Source organism: Chiloscyllium plagiosum, unplaced genomic scaffold (genome assembly GCF_037043375.1).
Source record: "Chiloscyllium plagiosum isolate Xiang-an unplaced genomic scaffold, Cpla_swu_hap1 HiC_scaffold_1, whole genome shotgun sequence".
NCBI classification, from domain to species: Eukaryota; Metazoa; Chordata; class Chondrichthyes; order Orectolobiformes; family Hemiscylliidae; genus Chiloscyllium; species Chiloscyllium plagiosum.
This window is the reverse complement of record NW_028270139.1, coordinates 67,483,493-67,496,387: the sequence shown is the minus strand read 5'-3', so window position 1 is coordinate 67,496,387 and position 12,895 is coordinate 67,483,493. Positions and strand designations below refer to the sequence as shown.

General features: G+C 40.7%; 1 protein-coding gene across 13 annotated transcripts in view; it reads right to left on the bottom strand.

Annotated features, from left to right (window-relative positions):
* Positions 1 to 12,895, bottom strand: part of LOC122550847 (LIM and calponin homology domains-containing protein 1-like) — a 365,967-nt gene that overhangs the window by 13,747 nt on the left and 339,325 nt on the right. For all 13 annotated transcript variants that reach the window (XM_087987661.1, XM_043692191.2, XM_043692236.2 and 10 more), the window contains 3 exons: positions 9,534 to 9,760; positions 7,665 to 7,783; positions 6,379 to 6,538 (listed from right to left, as the gene is read on the bottom strand). In XM_087987661.1, the coding sequence (XP_087843787.1) occupies positions 6,379 to 6,538; positions 7,665 to 7,783; positions 9,534 to 9,760 (506 nt within the window). The remainder of the gene's footprint in view (positions 1 to 6,378; positions 6,539 to 7,664; positions 7,784 to 9,533; positions 9,761 to 12,895) is intronic.

The window sequence follows — 12,895 nt, the reverse complement described above, 5'->3', positions numbered from 1 at the left end:
AGTGTAACCTTGCTGTAAATCCATTGTAGTGAGTAGAGTGGGTTCTTTCTTGATTATACGTTTTATTGAGATCCGTCTCTCAATTAAATTTTAAAAATATAAACCATAAGTGGTAAGTTAACCTGGAGCAGTGTTTTTAGAGCTGTAAGATGATTGTATTTTCTGGGTCTGTAGATTGTTAAGGAGCAAAGATGGCCTTTAGTAGAGTAATATGCTTTTCCTGTTGGTTGTGGGAGTTTAGGGAAAGTTTCTATGTTACTGATGATTATGTCTGCTGGAAGTGTGTTTGGTTGTGAATCCTATCAGTTCACATGGATCAGTTGGAGCAGCAGTTAGAGGCAATGAGGAATTTACAGGAGCTAGAGGGTGTGATGGAAAGCAGTTGCAGGATGGGAGATAACCTGAAGATACAATCAGGTAGATGGGTTACCACTAGGAAAGGTTGGAGAGGGAGGCAGGTAGGGCAGGAGTCTCATGTGGCTATCCCCATCTCAAACAAGTACACGGTTTTGGAAAATGTAGGGGGTGATGGACTCCCAGGGGAATGTAGCACAAACAGCCAAGTTTCTGGTAGCGAGAATTTCTCTAATGTAAAGAGGGGTATGAAGGGTTCCAAGCAATCGATAGGGGACTCTTTAGTCCGAGGCACAGACAGACGTTTCTGCAGCCGACAGAGAGAAATCAGAATAGTGTGTTGCCTCCCTGGCGCCAGGATCAAGGATATTACTGAGAAGGTGCAGAATGTTCTCAAAGAGGAGAGGGACCAGCAGGGGATCGTTGTATACATTGGAGCTAATGACATAGGAAGGAAAAAGGATGAGATTATGAAGGGAGAGAATGGGAAGTTAGACAGGAATTTAAAAAGGAGGTCCTCGAGAGTAGTAATATCTGGATTACTCCCGGGACTATGAGCTAGTGAGGGCAGGAATAGGAGAACAGAGCAAATGAATGTGTGGCTGAGGAGCTGGTGCAGGGGAGAAGGGTTCACATTTTTGGATCATTGGAATCTCTTCTCGGGTGGAAGTGACCTGTACAAGAAGGACGGATCACACCTAAATTGGAAGGGGACTAATATACTGGCAGGAAGATTTGCAAGGGCTGCTTGGGAGGATTTAAACTAGTAAGGTGGCAGGGTGGGACCCAGAGAGATAGTGAGGAAAGAGATCAATCTGAGACTGGTACAGTTGGGAAATGGAGCAAGTCAAACAGTCAGGAACAAAGCAGAGAACAACAAAGCAGGACTGATAAATTAAACTGCATTTATTTTAATGCAATAGACTTAACAGGGAAGGTAGATGAACTCAGGGTGTGGTTAGGAACATGGGACTGGGATAACATAGCAATTACAGAAACATGGCTTAGGGACAGGCAGGACTGGCAGCTTAATGTTTCAGGATAGAAATGCTCTAGGAAGGATAGACAGGGGAGCAAGAGAGGAGGGGAGTAGCATTTTTGATAAGGCATAGCATTATGGCTATACTTAAGGAGCATATAACTGGGAATATATCCAGGGAAGTTATTTGGGTGGAACTGAGAAATAAGAAAGAGATAATCACCTTACTAGAATTGTATTTACAGACCTCCCAATCATCAGCGGGAAATTGAGAAACAAATCTGTAAGGAGCTTTCAGTTATCTGTAAGAATAATAGGATAGTTATGGTCAGGAATTTTAACTTTCCAAACATAGACTGGGATTGCTGTAGTATTAATAGTTTAGATGGAGAGGAATTTGTTAAGTGTGTACAAGAAAAATGTTTGATTCAGTTTGTGGATGTACCCGCTAGTAAAGGAGCAAAACTTGATCTACTCTTGGGAAATAAAGCAGGGCAGGTGACTGAGGTGTCAGTGGGGGAGCACTTTGGGGCCAGCGACCATAATTCTATTAGATTTAAAATAGAGATGGAAAAGAATAGACCGACCGAAAAGTTGAACTTCAAAATTGGAGGAAAGATAATTTTGATGGTATTAGGCAAGAACATTCAAAAGTTGATTGGGTGCAGGTGTTCGCAGGTAAAGGGACGGCTGGAAAACAGGAACCCTTCAACAATTAGATAATGAATATCCAGAGACAGTATCATCCTGTTCGGGTGACAGGCAAGGCCGGCAGGTGCAGGGATTGCTGGATAACTAGAGAACTTGACGTTTTGGTTAAGAAAAAGAAGGAAACATATATCGGGTATAGATAGCAGAGATCGAGTGAATCCTTAGAAGTGTATAAAGGCAGTAGGAGTATACTTAAGAGGGAAGTCAGGTGGGCAAAAAGGGGACATAACATGGCATTCGCAAATAGGGTTAAGGAGATCCAAAGGAATTCTATAAGTACATTAAGAACAAAAAGGTAACTAGGGAGAGAATAGGGCCCCTCAAAGATCAGCAAGGCGGCCTATGTGTAGAAATGCAGGAGATGGGAGAAACACTAAATGAGTATTTTGCATCATTTCCACTGTGGAGAAGGACATGGAAGATACAGAATATGGGAAAATAGATGGTGATACCTTGAAAAATGTCCATATTATAGAGGAGGAAGTGCTGGATGTCTTAAAACCATAAAAGTGGATAAATCTCCAGGACCTGATCAGGTGTACCCTAGAGCGCTGTGGGAAGCTAGGGAAGTGATTGCTGGGCCTCATGCTGAGATATCTGGATTATCGATAGTCACAGGTGAGGTGCGGGAAGACTGGAGGTTGGCTAATGTGGTGCCACTGTTTAAGAAAGGTGGTAAGGACAAGCCAGGGAACTATAGACTGGTGAGCCTGACATTGGTGGTGGGAGAGTTGTTGGAGGGAATCCTGATTTACACGTAGGATTTACACGTAGGGATAGGAAAGACAAGGACTGATTAGGGATAGTCAGCATGGCTTTGTGTTTGGAAAATCATGTCTCACAAACTTGATTGAGTTTTGTGAAGAAATAACAAAGAAGATTGATGAGGGCGGAGCAGTAAATGTGATCTATATGGATTTCAGTAAGGTGTTCGACAAGGTTTCCCATGGGAGACTGGTTAGCAAGGTTAGATCTCATGGAATACAGGGAGAACTAGCCATTTGAATACAGAACTAGCTTGGAGATTAGATTACATTACAGTGTGGAAACAGGTCCTTCGGCCCAACAAGTCCACACCGACCCGCTGAAGTGCAACCCACCCATACCCCTACATTTACCCCTTACCTAACACTACAGGCAATTTAGCATGGCCAATTCACCTGAGCTGCACATCTTTGGACTGTGGGAGGAAACCGGAGCACCTGGGGGAAACTCCACACAGTCAGTCGTCTGAGGCGGGAATTGAACCCGGGTCTCTGGCGCTGTGAGGCAGCAGTGCTAACCACTGTGCCACCGTGCCGCCCACAGATAGAAGACAGAGGGTGGTGGTGGAGGCTTGTTTTTCAGACTGGAGGCCTGTGACTAGTGGAGTGCCAAAAGGATTGGTGCAGGGTCCACTTAATGAGTTGGATGTGAACATAGGAGGTATAGTTAGTAAGTTTGCAGATGACACCAAAATTGGAGTAATACCAATAGCAAAGAAGGTTACCTCAGAGTACAATGGGATCTTGATCAGGTGGCTCAATGGGCTGAGGAGGGGGCTTGGAGTTTAATTTAGATAAATATGAGGAGCTGCATTTTGGAAAGGCAAATCTTAGCAGGAAATATACACTTAATGGTAGGGTCCTGGGAGTGTTGCTGAACAAAGAGACCTCGGAGTGCAGGTTCATAGTTCCTTGAAAATGGAGTTGCAGGCAGATAGGATAGTGAAGGTGGCGTTTGATATGCTTTCCTTTATTGGTCAGAGTATTGAGTACAGGAGTTAGGAGGTCACATTGCAGCTGTAGAGGATATTGGTGAGGCCATTATTGGAATATTGCATGCAATTCTGGTCTCCTTCCTATCAGAAACATGTTGTGAAACTTGAAAGGGTTCAGAAAAGATTTACAAGGATGTTTCTAGGGTTGGAGGATTTGTACTATTGGGAGAGGCTGAATAGACTAGGGCTGTTTTCCCTCGAGCTTTGGTGGTTTAAGGGTGACCTTATAGAGGTTTATAAAATCATCAGGGGAATGGATAGGATAAATAAACAAGGTCTTTTCCCTGGGATTGGGGAGTCCAGACGTAGCAGGCATAGGTTTAATGCGAGAGGGGAAAAATTTAAAAGGGACCTAAGGGGCATCGTTTTCACACTGAGGGTGGTGCATGTATGGAATGAGCTATCAGAGGAAGTGGTGGAATCTGGTACAATTGCAACATTGAAAAGGCATCTGGATGGGTATATGAACAGGAAGAGTTTAGAGGGATATGGGCCAACTACTGGCAAATGGGACTGGATTAGGTTAGGATATCTGGTCGGTATGATTTAGTTGGTCTGAAGCGTCTGTTTCCGTGCTGTACATCTCTATGACTCTATAAGGATAGAATAGAATAGAATATCATTTATTGTCATGTGTACTCAAGTACAGAAATACAGGAGTACAGTGAAAAGTTTTAGTTCATAAGTGCTGCTCAAACATTTCTAGAAAACAAACATTATATTTATGGAATGCAATTTTTAATGATTTAATTAAAAACCATATTATAGAAACAATGTAACATGAGATTTGAACACAAGGTCAACTCAAAGATCATGAAGCTGTGACTCTAGTCCATTGGCATCATCAGGTCATTACAAAGATTAAGGAAAATTAAGGTCAAACATGGAAGAGATCATATTTGCATAGAAGTAAATATGTGATTTGTGTCTGATTGAGGAAACTCTTTGAGACTTTAATCCTCCTTCTCATGATGGTTCCTTCCTCCAAGGATCCCTTTCCCTCCAAGAATATCCTTTCAAATGCCCCAGCTGCCCTGCTCATTGCCCTCTCTCACAACTGCCACCTGCTCGGAGTTTCCAATAAAATAATATTTTTAAAACTTATATTTTAGCTTCTACCTTAATTCCATGCAGGTGCCCCAATCAATCTGAAGTGAAGGATACTGGTGCAATTTAAGCCTGCCATATACATTTTTGAAAGTTGTACCACAGATAGACAGGATGATTATGAAGCTGTGTAGCACAATTGCCATCATTGCTCTGACCTTTGAGTATAAGAGTTGAGATATCATATTGAGGGACTTGGTGAGGCCACTTTTGGAGTACTGTGGACAGTTCTGGTCACCCTGCTATGGAAAGGATATTATTAAATGGGAGAAGGTTCAGAAAAGATTTATCAAAATGTTACCAGGACTGGAGGGTTTACGTTATAAGGATAGGCTGATTGGCTGGGACTTTTTTCACTTAAGCATAGAAGGTAGAGGGGTGACCTTATAGAGGTTTATAAAATCATGAGGAGCATAGATATGGTGAATAGTAAAAGTTTTTTTCCCTAAGATGGAGAAGTTCAAAACTAGGGGGCATATTTTTAAAGGTGAGAGGAGAAATACTTAAAAGGGACATGAGGGGCAATGTTTTCACACAGAGGATGGTTCATATGTGGAATGAATTACCAGAGAAATTGCTAGATAGATACAGCTACAACATTTTAAAAAGGCATTTAGATAGATACATAAATAGGAAAGGTTTAGAAGGCATATGGACCAAACACAGGCAAGTGGGACTAGTTCAGTTTGGGAAACTTGGTCAGTGTGGACGAGTTGGATCAAAAGTTCTGACTCCGTGTTGAATGAATCAATGACTCTACGGTTTCCTCTTTGTGAAAAACACTTTAACTTATAGGCTGCTTACAACATTTGATGACTTCACTGTTGCTGAATTCCAGGAAATCTCCTTGACTTGTTGCCAGGTTCAAACTGATGTCAAACAAAAGAAAACCTGCTGCATAGAGGTTGTGCAGACAACGTCTGTCAAGGTCAGCGACAAGTTATACAGCTTCACCACTGACTACAATATCGAAACAAATATGTCTCAATTTACATTGCAGTGGCCCACAGTAATTTGTACTTAGGTTGCACCTTGAACAAATTAAATGCGCTGAAGTGTGTTGAAGATAAATGCGCTGAAGTGTGGTGAAGATAATTAATACCAAGAAATAGTGTCTGAAAGATTTGATAATGATCAAAAGTGAGATCAAAAAGGAATGTTTTGACAATGCCTCTTTAAAAGATAGACAGACACAAAATAAAATGATGAAGGGATGGAATTCTGGAGTTTGGGACCACAACAGCTGAAGATATAGTAGCATTAATTCTGTCACAACTGTAGCTTCTACTCCCATCAGCCAATTTGTCTGGCATCATCAAGCGGCATAGTATTGTGTAATGCATAATGGAAATTCATGGTTTCCCACCTTTTTAATCATAAAAATTTACTGCCAGTCTAATACAAAGGTCATAAAATCAAGTGCAAAATGCAGTTAGGATAAACCTAAAAGAACAATCTGATCACCAACCAGTTTTTTCTGTCCATTATATTAGACTGAAGAGCCCAGCTTCTGTCCAGAGACCCAGTCTTCACTACATCTCCTTGTTGTTGTTTCCTTGGAATTTCAAGGAATGAAGGAGGTTCCTCTGTATTCCATGATTTGCTAGCAAATAGTGGAGATCCTGCAGCTGAAATGAACAAAGAAGTATCTGTTTTAAATAAATGGGAGTCCATGAATGAATGTGCATCAGAAAATAATGATACATACTTGAACCTACAAATGATTTCATCTCAATTAAATGAAACATCTGGTGTAGGCACTATGGGAGTTGGAAAACATGAAGATATCAAGGATCCAGTCATGCCAATGTCCTCTTCCATGCTGATCATCATGTTTGGTAGAGGGATGGTATGGACAATAGCCACATTTTAACATCATACTGCATCAAACAAATGACTTGGTACCTGACCTGTCATTTTGGACCACAAATGTCCTACTAATACCCTTCCTTAAATACACATCGCTGCTCTTTGATCTATTGAAGCTTCACCAAGATAGTGGTTACTGATCTGTGTCATTTTTATGTCTGCAGCCTGCAACATGTCAGTAACCATATATTGTGAACCTAGGCTTGCTAAGAGGTCTTGTGAATAATACGAAGGCTAATCCCTGCAGGACCTGCTGTTGTCACCATTTCCACATTTTCATTGAGTAGCTATCACCATTCCTTCCATTGGTGCTAGAAGACTACATTACTCCACTACTGTGTATACAATCACCCAGTCAAAACATCACTCATTTATACAGGAAACTTTCAGAGAATTCTGAACTGGTTATTGAAGAATGCCAGGGCAGCACAAAGCTAATAACTTTAGTCAATGAGTGCTTTCTTGACTGGTCTAGGAAAACAAAACTGTCCAGTGCCAAGCTCATTAGCCCGAAGAACCAGGAAGACATAATGAGAAAAACTGGATAGTAATGGTTTGAGAATTACCAAAATAATCCACATTTCCTATCTTAAAAAGACTTATTTGTTGTGTTCAGTTCTGACAATCCCTGGAAACCAATTAAACACTCTCAACCTTAATCTCCAGCATCTGCAGTCCTCACTTTCGCATAGTTGACTCCAACCTATCAGCACCCTCTTCTCATATTATATAAATTGGTGTCCCTTCTTTCAAGTCTGTTTATTGCATTCTATTCCTGATGAATAAAAGATGAAAAGATTTGACTTCTTGTCTCCATTTAGCAACTCTTCAAGAAGAAATTTTAATAAAGACATAGATCCAGAAGATACGTAGATGATGTCTAACCTTGAGCTGGTAATTTCTGGTGATCTGCAAAAGGTATTTGCCAGATTGCTTGGGGCTGTCTTTCACTAACAGTCTCCTTGTCCATTTGGAAAATGTGTACTTCAGATTGGACATTCAACCTGTTGGCACAGAACTCAAAATGTTACTGGAAATTATTTTGTAAGTTCAAGGTCAACTATTTTAAAGAGGCAGAAGATGAGGTGTTCTTCCTCCAGGCGTCTGGTGGCTCACTGCCTTTATTCCTGATGAAGGGCTTTTGCCCGAAACGTCAATTTTGAAGCTCCTTGGATGCTGCCTGAATTGCTGTGCTCTTCCAGCACCACTAATCCAGAATCTGGTTTCCAGCATCTGCAGTCATTGTTTTTACCTCCTATTTTAAAGAAAGCTGTGCATTCCTGCAAATCCAGGGTGCAGCAGTGCTCTCAAACAAGGTTTCTGTCTGGGGGCATAGAACTTTTTTGAAAGAATGTTAACATGTTAAACAGTGGAAATTAAACTTTCTCATCCTTAGGGGCAAAATTCTACAACTTCGTAAATACTTCAATACACCGCATGCATAAATACTAATGAATGATTGGTTAATTACCTAACGGGAGGTCAAACTATTTACACGTGGTGCTTTTAAGTGTGTTACATAGATAATTTTCAGAGTTAGGCACCAGACCTTAACAGTAATCCTCCACTGCTTAAAATCTAAACAGACTTATCTGAGTTTGAACCTTATGAGGAGGACCCACACACTCTTGTGAAATAATATCCAGTGAACATGAACCAATAGTCACACTGTGATTGTGCTGAAGGTTTTGAACTTCATATTAAGATAAATGTGCTTGTTAAGGGAAGGAAATTGAAAGTTAGAATACTTTGGGCATGAAGCCCTTATCAGATTTTCCTTCCTTTGGCTCAGCAATGTCCTGCAGTTGCAATCTCAGAAGAACACCCTTTCCCAGATTGATACTTTGTATGTGCTATTGTAGCCATCCCAAGTCTCTCTCGAAGTGAGATTCTCTATCAGTGCTGAATTAGGGACAATCTTATGTGATGGGTCTATGCCCACTATGAATTAGTTGAATCAGTTCAAGCTCATTTCATATAGGAAGGAATTTTTGGCCTGAAAACAGGGAGCATTTTTATTGATTACTTAACGTAACTTCCTGTGTACGATCTTAATGGAACCTTATTTGTTTGAGCTAAATGTTGTGTTGGGAACATTCCTTGTCTTTAAAGTTCAACATTGAAGAACTCTTAAAGAAATGCACTCATGCAGTCTTTCTTAATAAGAGTATGGTTTTGCAGAATAAGGTACATATGCCAAGACCCCTGTTTTGCAGCTTTCTTGATATTTTAGTCAGTACATTTTCAGAGACTTCACACCTGCTGCTGGGTCCGGCTCAATGGAAGCACAGACTGGGGATTGTGCACAAAGAGAAATAATCTCAATTTCAAATGCACTTAGTTTTCAAATCATTACATAGTAAAGCAATGAGGATAAATTGTAATGATCAGAAAATGAAGTGTGTCTTACATTGGGCTCACTGACCTGAACCCTTACTCGCATCAAATGAACCCATACGAGAAACAGATGTTATTTACCTTTGTTATTAATAGATTACTCCTTTTCTGATTTGATTTTTGACAGATTTAAAAAGCTCCAGATCATTTGTATGTCAAAGTGGACAAACTTAGATATATAATTGGTACTCTCATTGCCTAATCAGATAATGATTTATTAAAAGCAACCAAAATGATAATATGTCTGCGATACAACTATGATAGCAAAAATGAAAAAAAAAAGCAGTGATACAAGTATAGTATTGATCAAGAGAACTAGAAAAACATTTGCAAACTTTTTTTTAAACTGATACATACTTTTGCTGTTCAGATTCTAGTTGTTTGCTCTCCTCCCAGTGCCAAGTCTCCACTTTGCTCTTCCCAGTTTCATCCCAGTTTTCCTGTTGCTCAGTCTCATCTTTTTTAAAGTTCTGTGACTCTGCTGGTTTCCACATCAATTTATGTTGCTGTTCCTTCTGCCATCGGTGCTCCTCTTCTGCTTCCATTTGTCCTTTATCTTCTGCCTGCCAACTCTCTGCTTCCACCTTTTCCAAGAAGTAAAGGCACATTTGGGTTTTTGGATTAAAATAGGAAACATTGGTCTACTACGAAAGCAAAATACTGCTTCTAAAATCTAAAACTCTAAAATAAAAACTGGAAATGCTAAGCAAACCCAGCACCTCAACCATTCATGTAACATTTGGTACCTCAGGTAATGAGAAGGAAAAGAAGCCGTAGGCTGGTGTGTCATCTCCCACACGTGGATGGGAAGGTACATTGGGAAAGGGATGGAAGATAGTGAAATGGCCTAAGTGTCACAGAGCAAACAGTCCTTGCTGAATGGGATGGGGAAGTGAAGTTGCGTTTGGTGGTGGTACTACCCTGGAAGGGGCAGAACTGTTGGAGGATGAATTTGTTGAATATGGAGGCTCCAACTAATGTCCCCGTGCTGGCTTTAAATCTACTTCATCTCAAAAGTTTTCCATTTTTAAGGAAAGATCAATGACCTGATGCATTCATTTCTCTGTCGATATATGGTGCCATGTCTGTTGAGCATTCCCAGCATTTTCTGCATTTATTACAACAGTTATCTTTTGACAACTAAAGTCTTAGCATAATGTGCCAGGTATCAGCATTGCTTTAATATTGTCCATTTGGCAACAATACATTCTTTAAAATTTGAACCAAAATCTGAAGATGCTAAAGTTTGAATCAAACAACAGTGAAAGTAGCAAATATGTGGCAAGCCAGTCAGATCCAGCGGAGAGAACAAATAAGTCAACCTATGAGAGTTAACCCTAATTAGAATGGTCTTGTGTCTGTATCAGAATTTTAATGAATAAGATGGTCTGTAAGTGCTCAAACCTCTGCTCACCAGCCATTGAATTGACATCCACAAGAAAATATGAACTGTCTACATGTATACAAATGCACAAAGGAAATTGTGATTTCTCTCTTGCTGTTGACAGCTTTTTGCTGTTTTGAAACTTATGCCATAAAAAAAATATCTAGCATGGAGTGTTATACCTAGACATTTACCATATTCAAAGTTTGTGTGAAGATTTGTAGCTCGGGTGCTCGTTGTTGTGGTTCTGTTCGCCGAGCTGGAAGTTTTTGTTGCAAACGTTTCGTCCCCTGTCGAGGTGACATCCTCAGTGCTTGGGAGCCTCCTGTGAAACGCTTCTGTGGTGTTTCCTCCGGCATTTATTGTGGCCTGTCCCTGCCGCTTCCGGTTGTCAGTTTCAGCTGTCCGCTGTAGTGGCCGGTATATTGGGTCCAGGTCGATGTGTTTGTTGATGGAGTTTGTGGATGAGTGCCATGCCTCTAGGAATTCCCTGGCTGTTTTTGTTTCGCTTGCCCTATAATGGTAGTGTTGTCCCAGTCAAATTCATGTTGCTTGTCGTCTACGTGTGTGGCTACTAGGGATAGCTGGTCGTGTTGTTTCATGGCTAGTTGATGTTCATGGATGCGGATCGTTAGCTGTCTTCCTGTTTGTCCTATATAATGTTTTATGCAGTCCTTGCATGGGATTTTGTACACTACATTAGTTTTGCTCATGCTGGGTATCGGGTCCTTCGTTCTGGTGAGTTGTTGTCTGAGCGTGGCTGTTGGTTTGTGTGTGCTGTTATAAGTCCTAGTGGTCGCAGTAGTCTGGCTGTCATTTCAGAGATGTTCTTGATGTATGGTAGTGTGGCTAGTCCTTTGGGTTGCGGCATGTCCTCGTTCCGTTGTCTTTCCCTTAGGCATCTGTTGATGAAACTGAGGATGTCACCTAGACAGGGGACGAAACGTTTGCAACAAAAACTTCCAGCTCGACGAACAGAACCACAGCAACATTTATCATATATACTTGTGCAAAAGTTGAGCTTTAAGATCAAATATTCAGGTAAATAATAAAGGTCAACTTATTTATAGTAATTTTTTCAAAGGTTGAAATCCGTACATGTTCTTAGATACAACAACACACTTCAGGACTTTCACTTCAGGGTCAGGGTCATTGAAGCCTGTGCCATTCAATCAATGTGATTTTAGAGCAGACAGTCTCACTCCCCAAGAGTCTCTTCCACACTCCAAGCTTCCCATTGTTCATTCTTTCCCCTTCCTGACGCTCCTTCCCACACACATGCCACATCCCTCTCCTGACTCTTACTCGCATGCACTTCTTCCCTTTCCTAACCTGCCCCTAGCTTGCTGCTTCTTTCTCCTGACCATCCTCTCATTTGTTGCTGCCTTTTTCCAAACTTTCTTTACATGCACTGCTTCCCTCTCCTGACCGTCCTCTTGCTCACTGCTTGCTGGCAAATCTACCTAATGCCTGCAGAAGTCACTTCCAGGTTTTGTCATTAACAGAAAATAACTTCTTTTATTGCAACACATGTAGTTTTAACAAACAGCACCAGACAATTTAAACTTTACTCCTTTATAATAAATGCACACACTCTCATTCTCAATTAAGACAGACAAACACTGATGGTTTCACACATTTATTATCTATGAAAAAAAACAAAGATCAAATGTCCAGTTCACAATGGTAGATTAAATTATCTTTCACAGTTCCCTGTTGATTTCAGCAATGTTGATGTGACATCTGTAAAGTAATGATTGTTCTTCAAATTGCTTGTTGATCTATTGACCTACGTCTTGTCTTGTTCCAGTTTTTAAAATCTATTTTGGATTTTCCTGTTTCTTCACCCAAAACTGAGAGAGGAGGGAAGGGAGACAAGTTTTCAGTTTGCCTGCTGTAGTGATCTCTGGTTGCCCCAAACTTACAGATTTGTAGAAAATGAAGCTCAATTAATCAAAGGGCTGTCAACAGGCAGTCTTTCCTCAACTCAAAGACTAGCTGTGATTGCATTACTGATGTAGTATCTTCTTGTCAAGTTCTGTGATACAAGTGGACAACTTTTACTTCTTCAAGAAAAGGATGATTATCCTTCAGAAATAATGGCACCAAATCCAAGAGTACAAGAAAGTCTAAAGTCTCAGCCTCCACTAATTGAACAAACAGAATGGTGGGATTCTTTTCCTGGACTACACCCTCAAAGATCAACCTCAGTTCTGCTATGCCTTTTGGTGGCTAGTCATCTCCTTGTTTGCCCCTTTTTTTCCCCACCGTTTATAACTTCTCTTTTGAGAGAAGTGGATGGTCTACATTACCTGTATGCAGTCATAGCGCTAGA